This window comes from Grampus griseus, assembly GCF_964374135.1.
Source record: "Grampus griseus genome assembly, chromosome: 13".
Classification (NCBI taxonomy): Eukaryota; Metazoa; Chordata; class Mammalia; order Artiodactyla; family Delphinidae; genus Grampus; species Grampus griseus.
The window spans coordinates 38,497,362-38,519,011 of NC_139007.1; the positions used below are offsets into that span (position 1 = coordinate 38,497,362).

The 21,650-nt window shown below is 36.3% G+C and overlaps 1 protein-coding gene across 1 annotated transcript in view; it reads left to right on the top strand.

Moving 5' to 3' along the window:
- The window catches only part of AFG1L (AFG1 like ATPase), a 192,919-nt gene that overhangs the window by 129,114 nt on the left and 42,155 nt on the right, over positions 1-21,650 (top strand). Inside the window, exons 9-10 of the mRNA XM_082668890.1 lie at positions 20,119-20,189; positions 20,446-20,546. Coding sequence (XP_082525016.1) covers positions 20,119-20,189; positions 20,446-20,546 — 172 coding nt within the window. The remainder of the gene's footprint in view (positions 1-20,118; positions 20,190-20,445; positions 20,547-21,650) is intronic.

Sequence of the window (21,650 nt, forward strand, 5' to 3'; positions counted from 1 at the left end):
GCGGCGAGCAGGGGCTACTCTTCGTTGCGGTGCACGGGCTTCTCGCAGTGGCTTCTCTTGTTGCGGAGCATGGGCTCTAGGAGCGTGGGCTTCAGTTGTTGCGGCACGCGGGCTTCAGTAGTTGTGGCTCGCAGGTTCTAGAGCTCAGGCTCAGTAGTTGTGGTGCACGGGCTTAGTTGCTCCGCGGCATGTGGGATCTTCCTGGACCAGGGCTGAAACCCATGTCCCCTGCATTGCAAGCAGATTCTTAACCACTTTGCCACCAGGGAAGTCCTAGGAAAGTAGATTTATTTATGAATTTAACATCAAAAGAGCTTTATCATAGTCTGATAATCAAGAATATAGAGCCTGGGGGCACACCTCAGAGGGAAAGCAGATATGTGTGCCTGAGGAGAATTAGGAATTAAAGTCATCTCAGAAGTGGGAAAATAGTATTAGATACCCAGATGGGATGCTAGGGATGTCATTTGTATTGTTTCACATGAACCCTTGGGTAGAACTTCTTTCATGAAAGAGTAAAAGAAAAGTTCCTTGGGTCATGTTAACATTTCTGATTTAATTAGGTTTCGTTTTATCTTGTTCCTATAGGAAAACATTACTTTCCCCTCTATAACAGATTTTAATGTGCCATGCTATATATTGCCCAATTAAAGCATGTATTTCTCTTTATTACCCTCTGCCTAAACATCTGGAATTGGTTCCTGAATATACAAGTCTTGACTACTCCCTTTGTCAATCTCACTGGCACCCCAACTAAAAAAAAGAAAAGCAAAGTTCTAGCTTCCCTCTAGGGGAACATCACGCATTATCTCAGAATTTCATATATGCAGAATCCCATATATGATCTTTATTAAATAGAAATAGTCATTAATTCAGTATTTTATTAGTCTAACTTTCCAAAAGCCAATCTAAAATGTCCCAAAACATAATTCATATAATATCAAGAATTACCAGAGATTTAAAAAACTGCTCCAAAATTTGACATGGAACAATTTCTATAGTTCATAATATTGTCTGAGTTACACAAGAACTAATTCATACAAGCCATTGTATGTTTATATGTAATCTATTTCAGTTTTAGTTTTATATCACATTAAATTTAGAAATCCTAGAGTACCTTTATAAAAACGTTCCAGTTGCTTTTGGCTCATCTCAAGAAGTTTTTAATCTCACATAAAACTAACTCAAAAGAGAATTTAAATTTAGCATGTTGTAAGCCACAGAGCTTGAGTGCAAAAATCCAAACTTCTGCATAGATTAAAACATCCCATGGTTCTCCAGTTTTTCATTCTGTGGTAACTGATCTCCCCAGAGGTGAGCACAAAGTCATTTTCTTACTGGTTTCTTGGCGGATTGGGCTCAGTAAGATTCCCCATGAGTGGACTATGGTTTGCCAAAATCCATACAGGTCAACCAAACACTGGGCTTCTTGTTTGCACTTGGGTGGAGACTTGGACCAGTAATTTATTTTGAATTACCTGGTGTTTGCCAAAGGAGACCCCATCCCGTGCCTTCCAGAGAATTTAACTGCTTCAGATTAGCTCTCTACTATGGGGCTGGTGACACTAGAGGTTATCATTTTATATATGCAACAATGAGCATCTCTTTTCTGACAGGAAACACCACTGCCGAGGGGTCCATGGGATGCTGCCCCAGACCATTTTGCTGTAAATTCTGTGAAGGGTTATGTTTTCCTGGAAAGAGGAAGTCAGGTCACCTTGGACTCACCCTCACTCTCTGTCTCTTTTCCTTTTTCATTCAGGAGCTGAGTAGTGCAGGTTCTTTTTTTCTACTAAAAAGAAGGAAGGAAGGAAGTTGAGGAGAGGTTTCCTATTCAAGCACCATATCTCCACCATACTCACATACAAACACCCTACCCCCAACATAGAAGCCATGGCCTCAGTGGAATATTTTAAACTGAACCAAAAGGGGTAGAGGGAGGTGTTGGGCCTTGGATTTGATTTTACCCTACTTATGAAGTAATAGCTTTGCCTGTATTATTTCATGAATGCTGGCAGAAGACACAAGAAACCTGCGTCAGAGACAAAGGATTTTATTACTCTAGGCACAGATAGCATGTTGAGTCAGTTCCCTCCTTGCTCCAGAGTCCCGTTAGAGAAGGGAAGAGGAGTTTTGCTGAGGGCGCAGATGGATGCCTGCATAGGCAGTGAGTTGTGTTACAGGAGAGGAACTCTGAGTTTGGGGAATGTACCAATTTATAGTCAGAAGTAAGCAAGACTGCTTTTTTCCCAAGGGAGACGTTGCCTCATCCCTCAAGGTTTCTCGTTGCAAATACACTTTAAGAAATGGTTAGGGCCTTGCATACTTGGCAAGAATGTGGGTGAGTGAGAGACCCAGGGATAACTGTCTCTCCTCACAGGGGACATTTATCAGACTTTTAACCTTAAAGAAGCCAGACTTTCTCCCTTTATTTCATTTGGCTCCTATCCACCAAAGTCATCCACCACTTCAACAAAATTATATCTGAATGGGTTATTCAGTTATTTAATCCCTCAATTAAATTGTCTCAAGACCATTTCAATTCCATGTATATGGGGACTATGGATCATACTGAAATGATGAAAAATATGTTACAACTTTTCAGACAGAGACCAAATAGTCACATTTTCTTACCTGGCTAACATAGTACATGTGTTCATCCATCTTTTTTTTTTTTTTTTTTTTTTTTTTTTGCGGTACGCGGGCCTCTCACTGTTGTGGCCTCTCCTGTTGCGGAGCACAGGCTCCGGACACGCAGGCTCAGCAGCCATGGCTCACGGGCCCAGCCGCTCCGCGGCATGTGGGATCTTCCCGGACCGGGGCACGAACCCGTGTCCCCTGCATCGGCAGGCGGACTCTCAACCACTGCGCCACCAGGGAAGCCCTTCATCTTTTGAACAGTTTTAAGGAATTTCTTTTACTAATGGAAACTTCATGTCTCAAGTACTCTTAATTTTCCACTTGGGAAACATCTATTCCAAATAGGAAATTACTTCTAAGAATGTATCTTTGAACACCATTTTTTAAAAAAAAGTTTGCTGGCTAAAAACACACAGCTTCAAGGTACAGCTCTGTTTTAGAAGAAAGGTCTGTGAAAACAAAGACTGGAACTCATGCATGTTACAACTTACTTCCCCACAATTAAAAATTTCTTGTTTTTTGCTTGTGATATTCCCTACACATACTACCCTGCCCCCAACTGGAACAACCATTGATGAAAATTTAAAACATTTCTTAGCTTGTTTGTCATATCTTCTCATCCCTAAAACTTTGACAGAGATCTGTCTTCTGCCTGGAACGTTGCCACCTTCTGGTTCAGCAGAGTCTCTAGGGCATCTTGGGACCTTCTCCTCATCCCCCATCATTACCATTCCAGGTGTTTCTGCCCCAGACATTGGAATCTGCAGTTTCAGTCTTAGTTTTTCTCATCAGAGTACCAGCCCAGTCATTTCCTATTTCAGTTCCCACTGAAGAACCTCTGAAACACCTGCCAATAGAAGCAACTTGAAAATTGTTAAGTCTGGCTCCCTTCCTTTTATTTTTAAAATTTTTATTTATGTATGTATGTGTGTGTGTATGTATGGCTGTGCTGGGTCTTCATTGCTGCCCATGGGCTTTCTCTAGTTGTGGCGAGCGGGGGCTACTCTTCGTTGCGGTGTGTGGGCTTCTCATTGCGGTGGCTTCTCTCGTTGTGGAGCACGGGCTCTAGGCGCGCAGGCTTCAGTAGTTGTGGCACGTGGGCTTAGTTGCTCCACGGCATGTGGGATCTTCCTGGACCAGGGCTCAAACCCATGTTCCCTGCATAGGCAGGCGGATTCTTAACCACTCTGCCACCAAGGAAGTCCCCCCTTCCTTTTAGACTGTGATTTGTTTCAGTTCCATGGACTAGGCTGCCCAGGGTCCCTGCATAGGTTAGGCTGTGTGCATAACCCCATTGAAACAGTCGATCTCTGGTCACCTACACCAAAGTTTTTATGGACTGATGCCAAACATGGGCCTGCTATACTTTCCCTTCAGTTCCCTGAATTCTCTCATGTGTCTTTTAGAGTCTTCTCCATTCATATCAGTCCTACTTCTGACACTAGTGCATGGTGTCACAGTGGAGCCATGATGGTATTGAAGAGAAGATACCATACAGGTAAACAATGTGAAATTTATTTGGCAGCAAAAGACACAGAAACGCATCCATATGGAGACAGTTGAGTAAAACAGAAGACAACATAGCATATTCTCATTGGAAGTTTAAGTTTTGCTGGCCTGTGAAGCTGACATATAGCACCTGATCAGGACGAGGATCCCAACAGGTCATGTTTATCATTCTTGGGTGAGTGGTTTAGAGAGACTCTGGCTATGTGCCTGCCTGCTTACCGGCTACAATTACCAGGTACAAACCCCAGGACATGCCTGAATGTTCACTGTCAATCAGTGTGAATGAAAGGTCAGTTTCCCATTCTTCAACAAGACCAGACTAGGCCTTCCCGAAGTCTGTTCCTCAGAGGGCGGGGAACAGGATTTCTGCCTCTGGTAATTAGAGAAACTAGTTTCGTGAGGTTCAGACTGTTGATATGGTTAATTCTTAAGTCTGGGGAAGGGAAGAAGACTGTTGGGGACATTTTTGACATTTACAGATTAAATTTTATTCTTAGCATCATGACATGGAACATATAGGTTTATCTACTTAGTCATAAGCATAGTCAAAAACTAAAATATTTACAGATAAAATAATACAGTGTATGGGATGTGCTTTAAAATAAGCCAGGGTGGGAGAATTAGGGGGAGGTATAGTTGAAGCAAGATTGGCCATCTATTGAGTGGGTGATTGTTACATCAGGTTTATTATACTGTTGTCTTTACATGTATATATATGTGTGAAATTTTCCACAATAAAAAGTTTTTTTTAAAAAAGGTACAAATTTCTCTATTTTTTTTCCGGATTATGCTAGCGAGAGTTTTATTAGTTCTATTCATCTTCTCAAAGAAACAGCTTTGTTTTATTCTCTCTGTTGCTTTATGTTTTATATTTTATTGATTTCTTTTCATTTTGTCGATAGTTTCCTTTGCTGTGGAAAAGCTTTTAAATCTAAATAGATCCCATTTGTTTACTTTTATTGCCTTTGCTTTAGAGGACAGATCCAAAACATATTGACAAGATTTATGTCAAAGTGTGTTTGGCCTAGTTTTCTTCTAGGAGTTTTATGGTTTCTGGTCTTACATTTAGGTCTTTAATCCATTTTGAGTTTATTTTTATGTATGACATAAGAAAATGTTCTAATTTCATTCTTTTACATACTTTGCCTATTTTTAAATTGGGTCATTTGTCTTTTTATTGTTGAATTTTAAGTGTTCTTTATGTATTCTAGATACAAGTTCCATGTCAGATACATGATTTGCAAAAATATTCTCACATTCTTTTTTTTTTTTTATTTTGTTGATGGTGTCCTTTGAAGCACAAAACTTTTAAATTTTAATGAGGTTCAATTTATTTTTTCTTTTGTTGCTTATGCTTTTGGTGTCACATTTGAGAAACTGTTGCCTAATCCAAGGTCACAATGATTTATGCCTATGTTTTCTTCTAAGAGTTTTATAGTTTTAGCTCTTATATTTAGGTATTTGGTTAATTTAAAGTTATTTTTATATGTGGTGTGAGGTAGTGGTCTATCTTCTTTCTTTTGCATGTGGATATCTAGCTGCCTCAGCACTATTTGTTGAAAAGACTATTCTTGCCTTACTGAATTGTATTGACCCCCTTTTTGAAAATCAACTGACTGTAAATGTAAAGGGTTATTTCTGGTCTCTCAATTATTATATTCCATTGATCTATTTGTCTAACTTTATGTCAATACCACACTGTCTTGACTGCCATAACTTTGTTCTAAGTTTTGAAATTAGGAAGTGTGAGTCCTCCAGCTTTGTTTTGTTTTGTGTTCAAGATTGTTTTGGCTATTCTGGGCCCTTTGAATTTCCGTATGAATTTTAGGATCAGCTTGTCAAGTTCTACAAAGAAGCCATCTGGAGTTTTGATGGGGATTGTGTTGAATTTATAAATCACATTGGGGACTACAATATGAAGTCTTCAGATCCATGAACATGTAATGTTTTATTCGTTTTCTAGGGCTGCCATACAAAGTACTGCTAACTGATATCTTAGAAAGCAGAAATTTATTCTCTCATTCTGGAGGCTAGAAGTCTGAAATCAAAGTGTTGGCAGTTTGGTTCTTTCTGGGCAGTATGGACAATCTGCTCCATGCTTCTGGTGGAGTTCTTTGGCTTGTAGGTGCATTGCTCTAGTCTCTGCCTTTAGCTTCATATGCTATTTTCCTTGTGTGTGTGTGTGTGTGTGTGTGTGTGTGTGTGTTTCTAAATTTCCTCTTCATATAAGGACACCAGTTATCATGTTAGGGACAACTCTAATCCAGTATGACCTCATCTAAGCTTAATTACATTTGCAAAGACCCTATTTCAAAATAAGGTCCCATTCACAGGTATTGGGAGCTAGTACTTTAACATCTTTTTGGAGGACACAATTCAACTCATAACAGCTGTCTTTCCATTTATTTTGGTCTTCTTTAATTCCTTTCAACAATGTTATATAGTTTTCAGTGTATAAAATTTGCAATTCTTTTGTTAAATTTATTCATAAACATTTTATTCTGTTTTAAACTAGTGTAAATTGAATTGTTTTCCTAATTTCCTTTTTGGTTTGTTCATTGCTACTGTATAGCAATGTAATTGATTTTTTTTAAAACATCTTTATTGGAGTATAATTGCTTTACAATGGTGATTGTAATCGATTTTTGTGTATTGATCTCGAAACCTGAAACCTTGCTAAACTTGTTTATTAGTTCTAATAGTTACTAGTAGATTTCTTAGGATTTTCTAAATATAAGATCATATCATCTGGAAATAGAGATAGTTTACTTCTCCCTTTTCAATCTGAAAGCCTTTTATTTATTTTTCTTGCCTAAATTTCCTGTCTAGAACCTTCAGTGAAATGTTGAATAGAAGTGGTATAGTCTATCATAGAGAGTGGACATCCTTGACTTATTCCTGAGCTTGGGGGAAAGACTTCAGTCGTTCACCATTAATTATGATGTTAGCTCTGGGTTTTTCTTAGATGCCCTTTATTAGATTAAGGACATTCCCTTCTATTCCTAGTTTTTGAGTGTTTTTATCATGAAAGGGTGTTGGATTTTGTCAAATGCATTTTCTGTTTCTATTGAGATGATCATGTGGTTTTTGTCCATTATCCTATTGATTGATATGGTGTATTTTATTTATTGATTTTTGGATTTTAAATCAGTCTTGCATTTTTGGGATAAATCTCTCTTGGTTGTGGTGTATAATACTTTTTATATATTGCTGGACTCAGTTTGCTAGCATTTTGTTGAGGATTTTTGTGTTTATACTCATGAGAGATATTTGTCAGTAGTTTTCTTTTTGGTGGTGTCTTTGTCTGATTTTGCTATCAAGGTAATACTGGCCTCATAGAATGAGTTTTGAAGAGATCCCTCCTCTTCTGTTCAGATTTTATCTTTTTTCTTGAGTTGGCTTCAGTGGTTTGCGTCCTTCTAGGAATTTGCCCATTTTATCCAAGTTATCTAATTTGTTGGTACACAGTTGTTAATAGTATTCCCTTATAATTCTTTTTATTTCTATAAGGTTGGTAGTAATGTCCTCTCTTTCATCCCTGATTTTAGTAATTTTAGTTTTCTCTCTTTTTCTTAGTCCATTTAGCTAAATGTTTGTCCATTTTATTCAGTTTTTCAAAGAACTAACTTTTGGTTTTATTGATTTGCTATATTATTTTTCTATTCTTTATTTCATGAATTTCCACTCTAATCCTTATTATTTCCTTCCTTCCACTTGTTTTAGGTTAATTTTATCTTTGTCCACGGTCTTATGATAGAAGTTAGGTTGTTGGTTTGAGACTTTTCTTCTCTTTTAATGTAGGCATTTATAACTATAAATTTCCCTCTAAGCACTACTTTTGCTGCATCTCATGAGTTTTGGTATGTTATGTCTTCATTTTCATTGTCTCAAAGTATTTTCTAATTTTCCTTTAGATTTCTTTTTTTGACCCGTTGGTTATTTAGGAGTGTGCTGTTTAATTTCCACATATTTGTGAATTTCCCAAATAACTGTCTGTCACCAATTTCTAATTTCACTCCACTGTGATTAGAGAACATTCTTTGTATAATTTCAATTCTTTTTAATTTATTTAGGCCTGTTTTATGGCCTAGGATATGATCTTTCTTTGAGAATGTTCCATGTGCAGTTGAGAAAATGTATATTCTGTGGTTATTGAGTGGAGTGTTTATATAGATGTCTGTTAGTCTAATTTGTGTATAGTGTAGTTCAAGTCTTATTATTTCCTGTTGATCTTCTCCCTAGTTGTTCTATCCATTATTGAAAGTTGGATATTGGAGTCTCCAACTATTACTGTTGCATTGTCTGTTTCTCCCTTAAGTTATGTCAGTTTTTGCTTCATGAATTTTGAGGGCTCTGTTTCTAGGCACATATATGTTTGTAATTGTTATATCATCCTGATGGATTAATACTTTTATCATTATAAAATATTCCTTTTAGTCTCTAATCACATTTTTGTTGTTGTTTTAAAGTCTGTTTTGTCTGATATTAGTAGTGGTTGCTTTTCTCATGATGTATCTTTTTTTCATCCTTTTACTTTCAACCTATTTGTATCTTTGAACCTAAAGCTATCTCCTGTAGATAGCATATAGTTGGAACTAGCTTTTTTATCCAGTCTACCAATCTCTGCCTTTTGATTAAATTGTTTAATTCATTCACAAATTATGTTATTATTGATATAATTGGATTTACATCTGCTCTTTTATTTTTCATTTTCTTTATGTTTCATGACTTTCTTGTTTCTCTGTTCTTCCTTTACTGATTTCTTTTACATTAAGTGAATATTTTTAGTGTAATATTTTCATCCTTTTAATGATTGTTTTCCCTTATATTTTTTGTCATTTTTTAGTGAAGAACTTTTATCTCTATGAGAAGTATAAAGTTTCATTCAAACTGAAATGTTGTCTCAAATTCAGAATGAAGCAATGCATGTTGCTATGTATTTTGATAATTAAAATATCAGTAATAGTAATGAAACTTTACCCTAAGACCACCAGTAGGGAAAAGGTCTCTATGGTGGGAAAATATAGTTGATTCTCAAAAGTAGATACACAGTAGTATCTTTGTCATAAGAGCTCCTGTTGATATTTTATCAATGAGTAAGGCTCTTTGACATTGCAGTCTTACAACTGTATATTAGTAAAATACAACTGTAAGAGTTTTCTGCTTTATGTACTATAGGGCATAGTCAGGTAGGCCATTTATTATGTGTCTTAAAAATCACAAAATTATCCTATTTGACATAATTTAGATGTACATTTAAATATTAATTAATCTTATATTAACACAAGGACTGCTGAATTAAAAATTAATTTCAAGGATTTGAAACTATTTGAAACACCACCTAAAAAGTGGGAAAGCAGCGAAAGAAGTCCATCTTGTATATATTTTGGTATCAGTTTCCATCAGTCAGCTCAGCACACCTTTTATCTTCTATTCCTTTATTGAACTGTAATTTGACAATAGCATGTTACAGTGTTTGTTTTCCAGCAGGCCAGACAGAACCAGAATAGAGCTGGCTCACCATTTCCAGCTAAGCACATTGACAAAGTATTCAATTATATGACTGTACTCATCTAGTAAAGTATAAATAAGCTATATATACAACATGTACATGAGTAGATAATATATATACTTATACATAGAAAGTTGCTAAATTTCCTTAGAATTCTTGTCTTGTTATTTCATCTTCAAATATATCACATTTATAACTAAAAATCTTCAACATAAGTAAAGCTGATCCAGCAGAAGTCCTATATCTTTAGTTAGTTTTGCTGTGTACCTTTTTTATACCTATTAAAACTCCCTGGCCTCTCTTTCTGAGGTGGATGTGACTATCTTCTTCACCTAAAGAGGAGTTAGAGATTCTTACTCTCCAGCTTCTTCTTCATTTTTATTGTTGTTGTTTAAAATATTTAATCATTGTAGCCTTTCTGAAATTTTATGAAAAATAATTATTTTTAGATCTACCAAGTTGCAATTTTACATGTTACACCACTGATTTATTTGGGGGGAATGCAATATATAGATTTAGTAGAAATTTTATGTAGAGTTTGGGGCTGAGAAAGGGGGAGATGATTAAGGTCTGGAATTTGAGAGCTAAAGGTGCTAGATCCCGCTTGCTGCATTATGCATAGGTCAAGATTAATGGAACCAGTTAAGTTACTCTCCAGGTGATTGAGAAGGGTGGGAAATTTAGAGACTGAAATGGATCTCTGAACAGTCAATTAAGCCTTTGAGTGATTGAGAAGAAGATAAATACTAGGACAAAATCCATCCTAACAACTGGTTCTGTTATGTAAAACAAACCTACAGTATTTGAAATGCAACCAAGTCCGTTTTATATTAAGGCGAGTATAAACCAACTTAATCTTAGACCTGCCTCCAGCCCCAGATTATGTTTGGTATGAGCACAAAGAGCTGTACAGCATGAATGCACAAGGAATCAGTAGAGTGAGAAGGCTCACTGCCAGGGAAGTTTGGCACAAGAACTCTAAGAGGAAGGGGAAATTTCTCCCTCGTTGAATCAACTTTGGCTCTCTGGAATAGAGAACATGGAGAGAGAGGGACCAAGGAAAGCCAACCCTATTCTACTTGTTGATACCTTAACAAGCTGTTGATTTATAAAAGGGGATAAAGGGGTAAAGTGTGGGTAGCATTCTGTTCCTCTGAGTCAATCCTAATGAAGTAGGAGGTTCTTGAAGAAATTAATTTCCATTTAAATTCATGTGTGACCCTCTTCTAGAAACCTCCACTTGTTTTGGAATTTTTGTAGAGAATTTCAAATGATTCAGCAACAATAAGGTCTTTTTTGACATATTCTATTTCTTGAGTGTAAGTCTTATGTTGAATGCCTTATTTCAGCTATAGAAATTTTCTCAAAATTGAAATGACTGATTACTTTCCTCTCCGTTTACTAATTTATTATGGAATAATAAATCATGATTCTTATACTTCCGAAGCAGTCAGGCTTTTAATCCAGGGTACTGTACTCCAGGATTCCTATGCCAAATTTCCTGGCAACGAAACAGTGGTCGATTCCAGGGCTTTTCTGACTTAAAGACAGAGTAGTTCTACTCAACAGAAAATGGAAACTTGCCCCTCCAGTGCAGTTTCTGAGCTTAACAAAAGGTGACAGAAGCAATGAAATGGGTGGATTTTACCCAGAGCATTTAGAACAAAGGAAAAAGAGTCTGTGCTCTGCTTGGGCCCCTCACACTCTGCCCCCCAACAAAAAGCATTTGAAAAGAGTGATTCTGCTTCTTCTTCAGAATGACTTTTAATTCTCTTACCATGGTCACCTTTTGATTATCTGTGAGCAGATTATTTTCTTTTTTTTTTTAATTTTTATTGGAGTATAGTTGCTTTACAATGTTGTGTTAGTTTCTACTGTACTGCAAGGTGAATCAGCTATACGTATACATATATCCCCTCTTTTTTGGATTTCCTTCTCACTTAGGTCACCACAGAGCATTGAGTAGAGTTCCCTGTGCTATGCAGTATGTTCTCTTTAGTTATCTATTTTATACATAGTATCAATAGTGTTTATATGTCAATCCCAGTCTCCCAATTCATCATCCGGTATTCATGGATACCGGTCCCCTTGGTATCCATACGTTTGTTTCTACGTCTCTGTCTCTTTTTCTGCTTTGTAAATAAGATCGTCTATACCAGTTTTTTCAGATTCCACATACATGCGTTAATATATGCTATTTGTTTTTTATTTTGCATCTTATCTGCTCTACATAGCATCCAACTGGTGGGGCAGTTACCCAGAATTAAAGCCCCTTAAATTCTTTATCCCTACTCACTTGTAGGAGCTTATGTTTCTGTCTCCCCTCATGAGAGAAAAGGGGATACAATTCAAAGCATCTAAGCTTAATTCCTGTATTTTTTCCTGATCATTTTGATGCTACTCAAGGCACTCTTCCTTAAGATATGGCTCTGTGGTTAAAATTGAACTACACAAAGCTAAGCAGAACATGTTCTTCCATCCATGTGACATGATATTCTTGTAGCCCCAGAAGAAAACTCTGAATTTATCTCCCCTTTTACATTAAAAAAATCATGTTTAATTTAGTGCCCTCTTTAGGCTGTAGCTTTTCCATGCAACTGCCTTTGACTACGAGGCTTTATCCCCCCTCAGTTTTATTGGTTAGGCTGAAATATTTTTCAAGTATGTTTATAATTTTCAGTTATGTTTATAATTATAATGTGATAACTTTAATCACTGTATTTTTGTATAATCTATATCCTTGTGTGGTTTTTGTACATTCGTTTTCTGAATATACCTGTTGCCAACCTTGGGTTGTATGTTCCAAACTTGATTTTTTTTTTTTGAAACTAGCTGACCCTCATCCCTTTTTAGAGTTTCACAGACATGGTTGTATTTCTGGGTATAGATTTTTAGTGTAAGGTAATGCTGCTGTCTTTTTGAATAGTTTCACTGGAAAACTGACAAGAGAGCCCTGGAGTTGCAGACTCACTGCTGTCACTCTAGTTTTTCTCCATTATAAGTGAATCACCACCACCACCACCAGCCCCATTTTGAAGTTAAAGGCATTTTCTCTGGCTGAAATTTTTACAATAAAGTTGCATTCTTGAAATTTCCTACTTAAAGAAGTCCAGAGATCTTAGGTGTTTTTAAGAATAGATTTACAAATTTTCATGTATATCATAGTGACATTTTACCAAGAAAATGCTTCTGGATTAACTTGCATTGATTGTATTTTTATTCCATTTCCAAAAATGATTTGCAGCAACTTAGATTAAAATTATTTATCATGCCTTCACCATAATCACTAAAATGGAAGAGATGGAAAATACAGAGTATTGGCAAGGATGTGGAACAAGTAGAATTTCTTGTACACTGCAAGTGAGAGAGTAAATTGCTACAACTCCTTTGGAAAACTGCTTGGCAGTATCTACTAAGCTGAATGTAGATATACCCTATGAATAGCAATTCTACTCCTAGTTATATACCCAGCAAACATGTATACATGAGTTTACCAAAAGGCATGTACTAGAATGTTCACAGTAGAACTATTCACAGTGGCCCCAAACTATAAACTACACAAATGTTCATCGTTAGGGACTGAATTGTGTTCCCCCAAAATTCATAGGTGAAGCCCCAACCCCCAGTGGGACTGTATTTGGGGATAGGGCCTTTAAGGAGGTAATTAATTAAATAGGGTCATATGGGTGGAACCCTAATCTCATAGGACTGGTGTCCTTATAAGAAGAGGAAGAGACACCAGAGGAAAGACCATGTGAGGACACAGCAATAAGATGGCTACCTGCAAGCCAAGGAGATAAATCTCAAAAGAAATCAAACCTGCCGACACCTTGATCTTAAGACTTCCAGCCTCCAGAACTGTGATAAAATAAATTTTTGTTGTTTAAGCCACCAGTTTGTGCTATTCATTTGTGGCAGCCCTAGCAGACTAATACACTCATCAACAGTAGAATGATAATAAACTGTGGTATTTTCATGCAATAGGATATTACTGTACAGAAACAAAAATAAATAAACTACTTCTACATACATGGATGAATCTCACATAATATTGAGTAAACAAAGCCAGACACTTGCTAATAAAGGAAATGAGTTTATATGAAGCAATATGTACCCTAATATCCAATTTGAAAATGATTTAGGACACACTGTCATTGATTTGATCAATGTCAGTGCAAAATGAAAGACACTTTCCTATGTCTGGAATATTTGTTAACCAGCAAAGGTCAGGACTATCAGATTCGGTAATTAATACTTCGTGTTTTAAAAACCTTTAAGAAATAATAAAAATAAAAACGTTAAAAATGGTGACTTTCACATATTAAACTTCTGATGTATTTAAATTTTAAAATAATTTTATTTAGCATTTATTTTGTGTTAATGTTTCCTTCTAGTGTTTTCTACTATCATAAGTCTTTATCAGGTAGAGATCATTCTAACATGTTACTGAAATACATAATCTTGTCATAGTATATTGACTTATACTAGTGATAAGCCATGAATTTATTATTATTATGGAGTTTTTTGGACAGAAAACTGCTGAAACTTTTAGTATAATCCTATAATAGAAAAATGGTTCACTGTTTATTATTATGGGCACATTATTTGAGAACACATAAAGTATTGTGATAAATACAGAATTACTTAGGATTTCAGGAATTTTCCAGATTAATATCTTTTGGGAATTTGGAAACACTTTTTCTGGAATTCCCCGATTTTCCAGCTGTGTGATTACCTGCAACTCTCCTCTAGTTCTTCATGCCATAAGGACTGTAGGTTTTCTGTTGGAATTTTAGTTGCCCTGAGCAGTACTGATTTTATTGTCTTTAGTCTGAAAAAGCTGGAAAAATGAGTAACACTTCTCCCAAGTGTCAGCTTCTTCTAGAATCTGCCTGCTTCTGTTCACTTTCCAGTGCTTTCAGGTAACCTGTTTCTGTACTTTGTGCAGAGTTTACAGCTGCCCATCAGCAGGAGAGTCAGCTAGGGCAGAGCTTAGTTTGCCCTACTAGAAGCATAACTCTTCTCCCTGTTCTGATAGAGCACAATTTCTACTATCTTCTTGAGAAGACTGCATGGGAAATATATTTTTTGAGGGCTCATCTGTCCAAAAATGTCCTTATTTTACTTGATTAATAGTTTGACTGGGCATGGATAGTTTGACAATAATATTCCCTTCAAAACTTTTAGGCACTATGCCATTATCTTCACGTTTCCATTATTGCTGTTGCAAAGTTCGATGTGAAAGTTTATTGATCTTTTGTATTTGACCTGTTTTTCCCTTCTGAAGTTGTTAGGATATTCTTTCTTTATTTCTAGTTTCCTGAAACTTCATAATAATGTGCCTTAGAATGGAGCTTTTCCCCCATTCTTTGTGCTGGGACTCTTTCAATTTAGAAAATCATGTCCTTCAGTTCTAAGAAATTTAATGTTCTTTCTTTCTTTGATAATTCCTCCCCCCTCCCCCCCGCCAATAGTCTTTAGAACACCTCCTGGTTAGATATTGAACCTTCTGGATTTTATTTTCCATCTTTTTGTCTTTCTGCTCTATTTTCTGAAAGATTACTTCAACCTTTTCCCCTAAATTTTTTATTTAGCAGTCATATTCAGAGTTCTTTCTTATGCCCAAATTGTCCTTTTTGTTTATAGCATTTATGCAGTGCAATATGCCTATATAATAATAGGCATATTAGAGTGTATTTTTCCCCTTTTGGTCTCTGTATTTTTTTCTTTCCTTCCTCCAAGATCCTTTTCTCTACTTCTTTATTGTGATTTTTATCTTTTATCCTAGAGGATTTCCTTAAATGCCTAGAAATATTTGTTGTCCATTCACAAGAATGAAGCACTGAAAAGCCGATTAGAAGTTCTGTGTGCATAGACAGGGTTTTATTGATTGGTGGGCTTCACTAGATAAGGTGGCAGGTCAGGTTTTCCAATGAAGAACCCCCAAATGTCAGTATCTGCAGGTCTTTTTTTTTTTTTTTTGGCTATTGAGTTTCCTCCAATTTTTCTGTCTACTTCTTGGGATGGAAGCTTCCTGGACTGGTAGGGTTCTGGATGCTGAAGAGGTAAGGACTGTTGGTTTCACTGTTTACTTTGCAGAATTGTAGTACAGTGTCTCTCACCCTTTCTCAATGTTAAAATTGTCCCAGACAGTAAACTTACCAGTTTCAGCTGGAATGGAGGAATTATAGGAGTCTGGCTGTCCAGGTGAAAGGAGAGAATCTAAGGAACTGCCTTTGTCTTATTTTCAAACAATGCCTGTGTTTCCAGCCTGACCCCTCACCTGCATTTTTGAGTATATCTAGTAGTGCCAAACCTTTGGGGAGTTTGTGGTGAGGACTGGATTGCTTTATCTTGGCTCAGTACCCCACCTCCCACCTTCTGATTTCTCAATCTACTAAGGTCCTGTTCATCCAACTAAGGAAAGCAATGCCAGTCTTTTCTTCTTCCAGGCTTCCCTAATCTTTCCAAGTGCTTCTCTAAGAATCACTTTCCCTCATCACTTGTTTTTTGGGGAGGGTAAATAAATCACCCTCTTCTTTCCTAAGGGGAAGGGAGGGAAAAGGTTCTTATCACAAATACTAGACACAAAAGCCAGTGATTCCTGATCCTCTTTCCCCTCCTTAGAAAGACACTGTGGTGTGGGGAATAGGGGGGATTGTGGAGGAGGGTGGCATTTGGAATAGGGCTGGTTCTTCTCATTATTTAACCACAGGGGCAGGAGTCTGGATCCAGTTATTGGTGGCTTATTGGTGGTTCTCTTTAGAAATCTGAGTGTACTCAGCACTTCTGTCCATCAACTTTGAGCCTTAATTACAATTCCAGGACAAGAGGGAAACATTGCACAATGCAAAAAGTGCATAATGATCCATTGTATGGGTGTATCCAAATGTACTTCAAATTCCCCATTATTGGACATTTAGGTTCTTTTTCACTTTTTTGATGTTAGCAGTGTCGCAGTGAACATCCTTGGAGTCGTTAAACATTATTATTTCCATAAGTGAGATTCCTATGGGTGGAATAGCTGGGTGATATGATATGCATGTTTTTAATACTTTTATTACATACTATCTGGTTACCTTGAACTCTTGTAACCAGTTTTACATTCCTCCCCGTGGTACAAAAGAGGGTTCTTTTTCCCCTTACCTATGCTTGCTCCAGCTATTTTATCTTTTGCCTTATCTCTGCCAGTTTAGATAAAAGTATGGCCTCTCATGATTTTACATTGCATTTTTGTCACTAGTAAGAATGAAACACTTTACACATGCTTTTTGCCTACTGAGCTGTTTTTTTTAACGCAATTTGCCTGTTCAGGTCCTTTCACAGTTTTTCTATTGGGGTATTCAATTTTTTATATGTTGGCGTTTTTAATACATTGAAAATATTAGTCGTATGCCATAAATGTTGCCACTATGCTTCCCAATTTGATGTGTACATTTTATTTGTAATATTTTCTGTTATACAGAAAATTTAAATTTTTATGTATTCAGATCTTAGATAAAATGACTTAATTCTGAGTTTCAGTTTTCAGTAAAAACATGATAATACATACTACATGGTAAGGTGGATATGGTTTAGGTAAATTAACTGCTACATAATAGTTGCTCAACAAATGATAGCTTTTTTTATTCCGTGTGACACATTGAAAAAGTTCAGAATCATCCAAATTTTTTACTAGAATTAAAAAACATAGTCAAAGAAGTTTAAACCAGATATGAACCTGAATATTAAGTGAAACTCTGTATCTTTTAGGCCAGTATAGACAGGTAACTTTTAATTTCTCTTTTTTACTAGTCTAATTTTTGTTCTTAAAAAAATTAATGAGCTCTGATTGATGGATCCTCTTAAGTAGGGAAGTCTGAAGTCTGAGTGGAGTGTGAGAAGACTAGTGTTTTCTTCTAAGTTATTGTTAAGGGATTATGAATATATTCATTTCTGGTAATGATTTCTTTCATAGCATCATTATTTATTTTATATCAATATAGATACATCTGATAAAACCAAAATAACACACTAGCCCCTCCTGCTTTTAAGACAATATGCGAATAAGGTTTCTGTCCCCCAGCAGGTCAGTAGAGCTTCTTACTCCCTGAGGTCAAGTGCAATTTGGCTTAGATAACAGTCTGTTCAGTTGCGAGCTACATAAAATGCTTTTATGAATGTTTATTTTTAGGCCACTTTACACCAATAATTTTTTTTAATTTTACATGTTGTAACTTCTGAGTAACTTTTTTTAAAATTAATTAATTAATTTATTTATTTTTGGTTGCATTGGGTCTTGTTGGGTCTTCGTTGCTGCTTGCGGGTTTTCCCTAGTTGTGGCGAGCTGGGGCTACTCTTCTTTGCAGTGTGCGGACTTCTCATTGCGGTAGCTCCTCTTGTTGCGGAGCACAGGCTCTAGGTGTGCAAGCTCAGTAGTTGTGGCTCGCAGGCTCAGTAGTTGTGGCACACAGGGTTAGTTGCTCTGCGGCATGTGGGATCTTCCCGGACCAGGGCTCGAACCCACGTCCCCTGCATTGGAAGGTGGATTCTTAACCACTGCTCCACCAGGAAAGTCCCTGAGTAACTTTTTATGATAATATAATAGAATTCTTATAAGGTACTATTATAACAAAAATAATTTTATCATTTCACATATAATTTCACTATAAATGAAATCACATATAGCAATTTCATAGATGTGGCCTAACTAAAGTCTAGTGAGCCATATTTTAATATTATAGTATATTTGAGCACAGAGTAACAAAGAAATCACCACTGAGGAAGTTTATAAGCAATTGTTTGTTAACCAAATATGCTTTGAGAAACGTGACTGTCTTCTATTTTAGTTATTTTTCAGAATTCAGTTCTCCCCCTCTATTAGGTAACATGCCTAACCTAAGGACAGGTTAACTTTCTGAAAGCCAGCAGATGTCCTGGGTGGCTGACATTGCTTTCTTCTTTATATATCCCTTAAAAAGTAGCTCCCTTCTCCATCAGTTGTATGTGTGTACATCTCCATTGCAAGGTGGAGATGATTCCAAATGAATTCCTATGAATGATGTTGGCAAAGCCATCTAAACATACATGTGCTTGGTGTGGGCATTGACATTTACATTGGCTTGTATGATTTCTTTGTACTTTAAAATTGTTTAGTGTCTATAATCACTCTTTCTGTAGTGTAATTTTATTACTTTAATACAGCTCTATTCAAATATCATACAAGCCTTTATATAAGTCAAATAGCATTCCCCTGCAAAGCCAACCATTGCAAATGATATTTTTAAGATCCTTGAGGTGGAGTGGTTATTACTTGAAATGTGATAGTTCCAAACCCTTCATAATGACTGTGTGCTTTTACTGTAGAACATTTGAAGAATTAGGTGCTTATGTGTTAAATGCTTGCCACCTGATAATTATCTCAAGGGAGAAATTATTTTGGTTTAGTTTAAGCTTAATCTAAAGAAAAAATAATTTATCATATTAGTTTTCAGTAAGACTTTATTAAGATGGATGTCCAGAATGGAGGTTAATTTCTTCCACTCCTAGATAAGAGTGATTTGTGTGTCAAAATTAAGCATATTGGTAGGTCATCCTGTATAAGTTTATATATAGAGTTGAAGTAAACTTATATTTTAACTTGAAGTTGTTTTTTTAACAATGTTTATTTCTTCTGTCAGTTATTTTTATTTTATTGACTGTTAATTTATCAGTCCTTTTTTTTAAAAAAAAAAAAGTGAGAGGAAAAAAAGCCATAGTATTATCACATTTGTGTATGTGGGTTCCCTAAACCATATGGTGATTTCTAATTAGAATACAAAGGATTCTTTGTCGAGACTAACTTCATAGTAGCTGCAATGGTGGGCATCACAGAAGGAGAGAGTTTTCTTGAGTTTCCGACAAGGACACTTTTGAGAGAAACTGTGTGGTCTATAATCGTCCTTATACTCAAAGTCTGATAAAGTTATTGATGTGCAGATCAAGTTGGTATTTTGAAGCTGGTAATTTAATTCTGCATGTTTGATCCTCTCAGTCAGTGGCTTGGCTTGATTTTTTTAAAAGGCAGATTCAGTATTTAATTTCACATGTACCCTCGCAGTAGAGATTTCAAAGGATACTTTGCTGGATGCTTGACTGCCTTGTCTATTTGCTCTTGTTTTGCATGCAAGAGAGAGCCAGAAGCCTTTCTTCTCATTGTGTACACATAGTATTAATGGATTTACTCTGCCTGTATCGTCTCATTACTGAAAACAGCCAGAAGCACAGAAGTCTTTCAGTGTATGCAAATAAGGCAGAATCATCTACCTGAGAGTTAATATTCTCTGCTTTTAAGTGTATTCTAAATCTGATGTTTGTATTTAGAGCATAACATCCTGTTCTTTTTTTTTATGGGCAAAAAGCTAAGCAGGCTCAGGCAGCTGTTTGATGTTGGCTTCAAGTGTTATTAATTTCATATTCTATTATTCTTTTCACTGTAGCACAAGTGAAGCTGATGTGGAAGCTGTCATGGATAAGTTGTTTGATGAGCTGGCTCAGAAACAAAATGATTGTACGTAAGTTAATTTCTCTTGAAAGAGAATACATTTAGAACACAATGCCCAATCTCCACTGACCAATTAATAAGTTCCATTGCTGTATATGGGTTGATGCCACACTCAAGTGGCAGTCATTGTATCAGCATTTTGTCTAATTTATGTGTTGAATCATGTGCTATTATTCATCAAGCTATGCATTTCCTATCTGTAAGAGATGAATTTTATAGTAATTATCCAGACAAGATTGAGTCTTTGTTCATGTTCCCATAGTAACTAGACCAAGGATTCTAAAAGTGCAAGGCAGAGAGCTGCGGCTGAATAAAGCCTGTGGAACCATTGCCGACTGCACATTTGAAGAGCTGTGTGAGAGAGTGAGTATCCAGACATGTTCAGACTCATTGGCCTTTTCACATGTTAAAATACTTCATATTTTCCTCTCTTCCTGTTTCAGATTTTAAAATACAATTCACAGAGTCAGAACCGATTTAAAAGTCTCATTAAGAGAAATACTCATGTGTATATACCCATGTGCTTTTTATAGATACTGGCATGAAATTTACTCTTAGAAGGGCTCGAAAACAAAATTAGAAACAGAGAGAACTGTCAGCTATTGCTGGAAGCAAAACTAAAATCAGCTTTAGGGATATTTTGTAAAAGTCAAACGTAAGAAAATTTTTTAAAAAAATGAGGTGAGGTTAGTACCAGGGGAAAGGAAGATGAAGTAATAATACCATGATCCAAGGAGGTATGACATAAAAGAATTTCCATTCCTTGTTCTTATGGCTCATCTGTTATTGTCATAATATCTGACCTATTTGGGCCAAGGTCAAAGAAAGTGAATTTTTATAACTGTGACATCTATATTATATAACAATATATCCAACAGAGAAAAAAATATGTACATATATATTCATATAAATGAGAAAGATGTTGATTACAGATTAATTATAGATATGAATTCTGTCTTTTTTTTTTTTTTTTTTTGCGGTACGCGGGCCTTTTACTATTGTGGCCTCTCCCGTCGTGGAGCACAGGCTCCAGACGCGCAGGCTCAGCGGCCATGGCTCACGGGCCCAGCCGTTCCGCGGCATGTGGGATCTTCCGGGACCAGGGCACAAACCCGCATCCCCTGCATTGGCAGACTCTCAACCACTGCACCACCAGGGAAGCCCTGAATTCTGTCTTTTAAAAGCTCTGGGAATTCTCAGTACTCAATGGGTATTCAATTGACTGTAAATCTTGAGAAAAACAAAGCCAGTTACATATATCTTTAAGCATAATACCTCAATTATGTATAAATTATCATTTCAACTAGTCTCTCTGATTTATCTTGAATTTTATGTAGCTAAAAAAGAATTGTTTTTCAGGGGGAAGAGAAAGTATTTTTTATACCTGCTAGCCATTTTATGACCACTTTTCTTAAAAACTAGTGACTTCATTACTTCTTAATTTGTAATTTTCAAACCAGAGAGAGA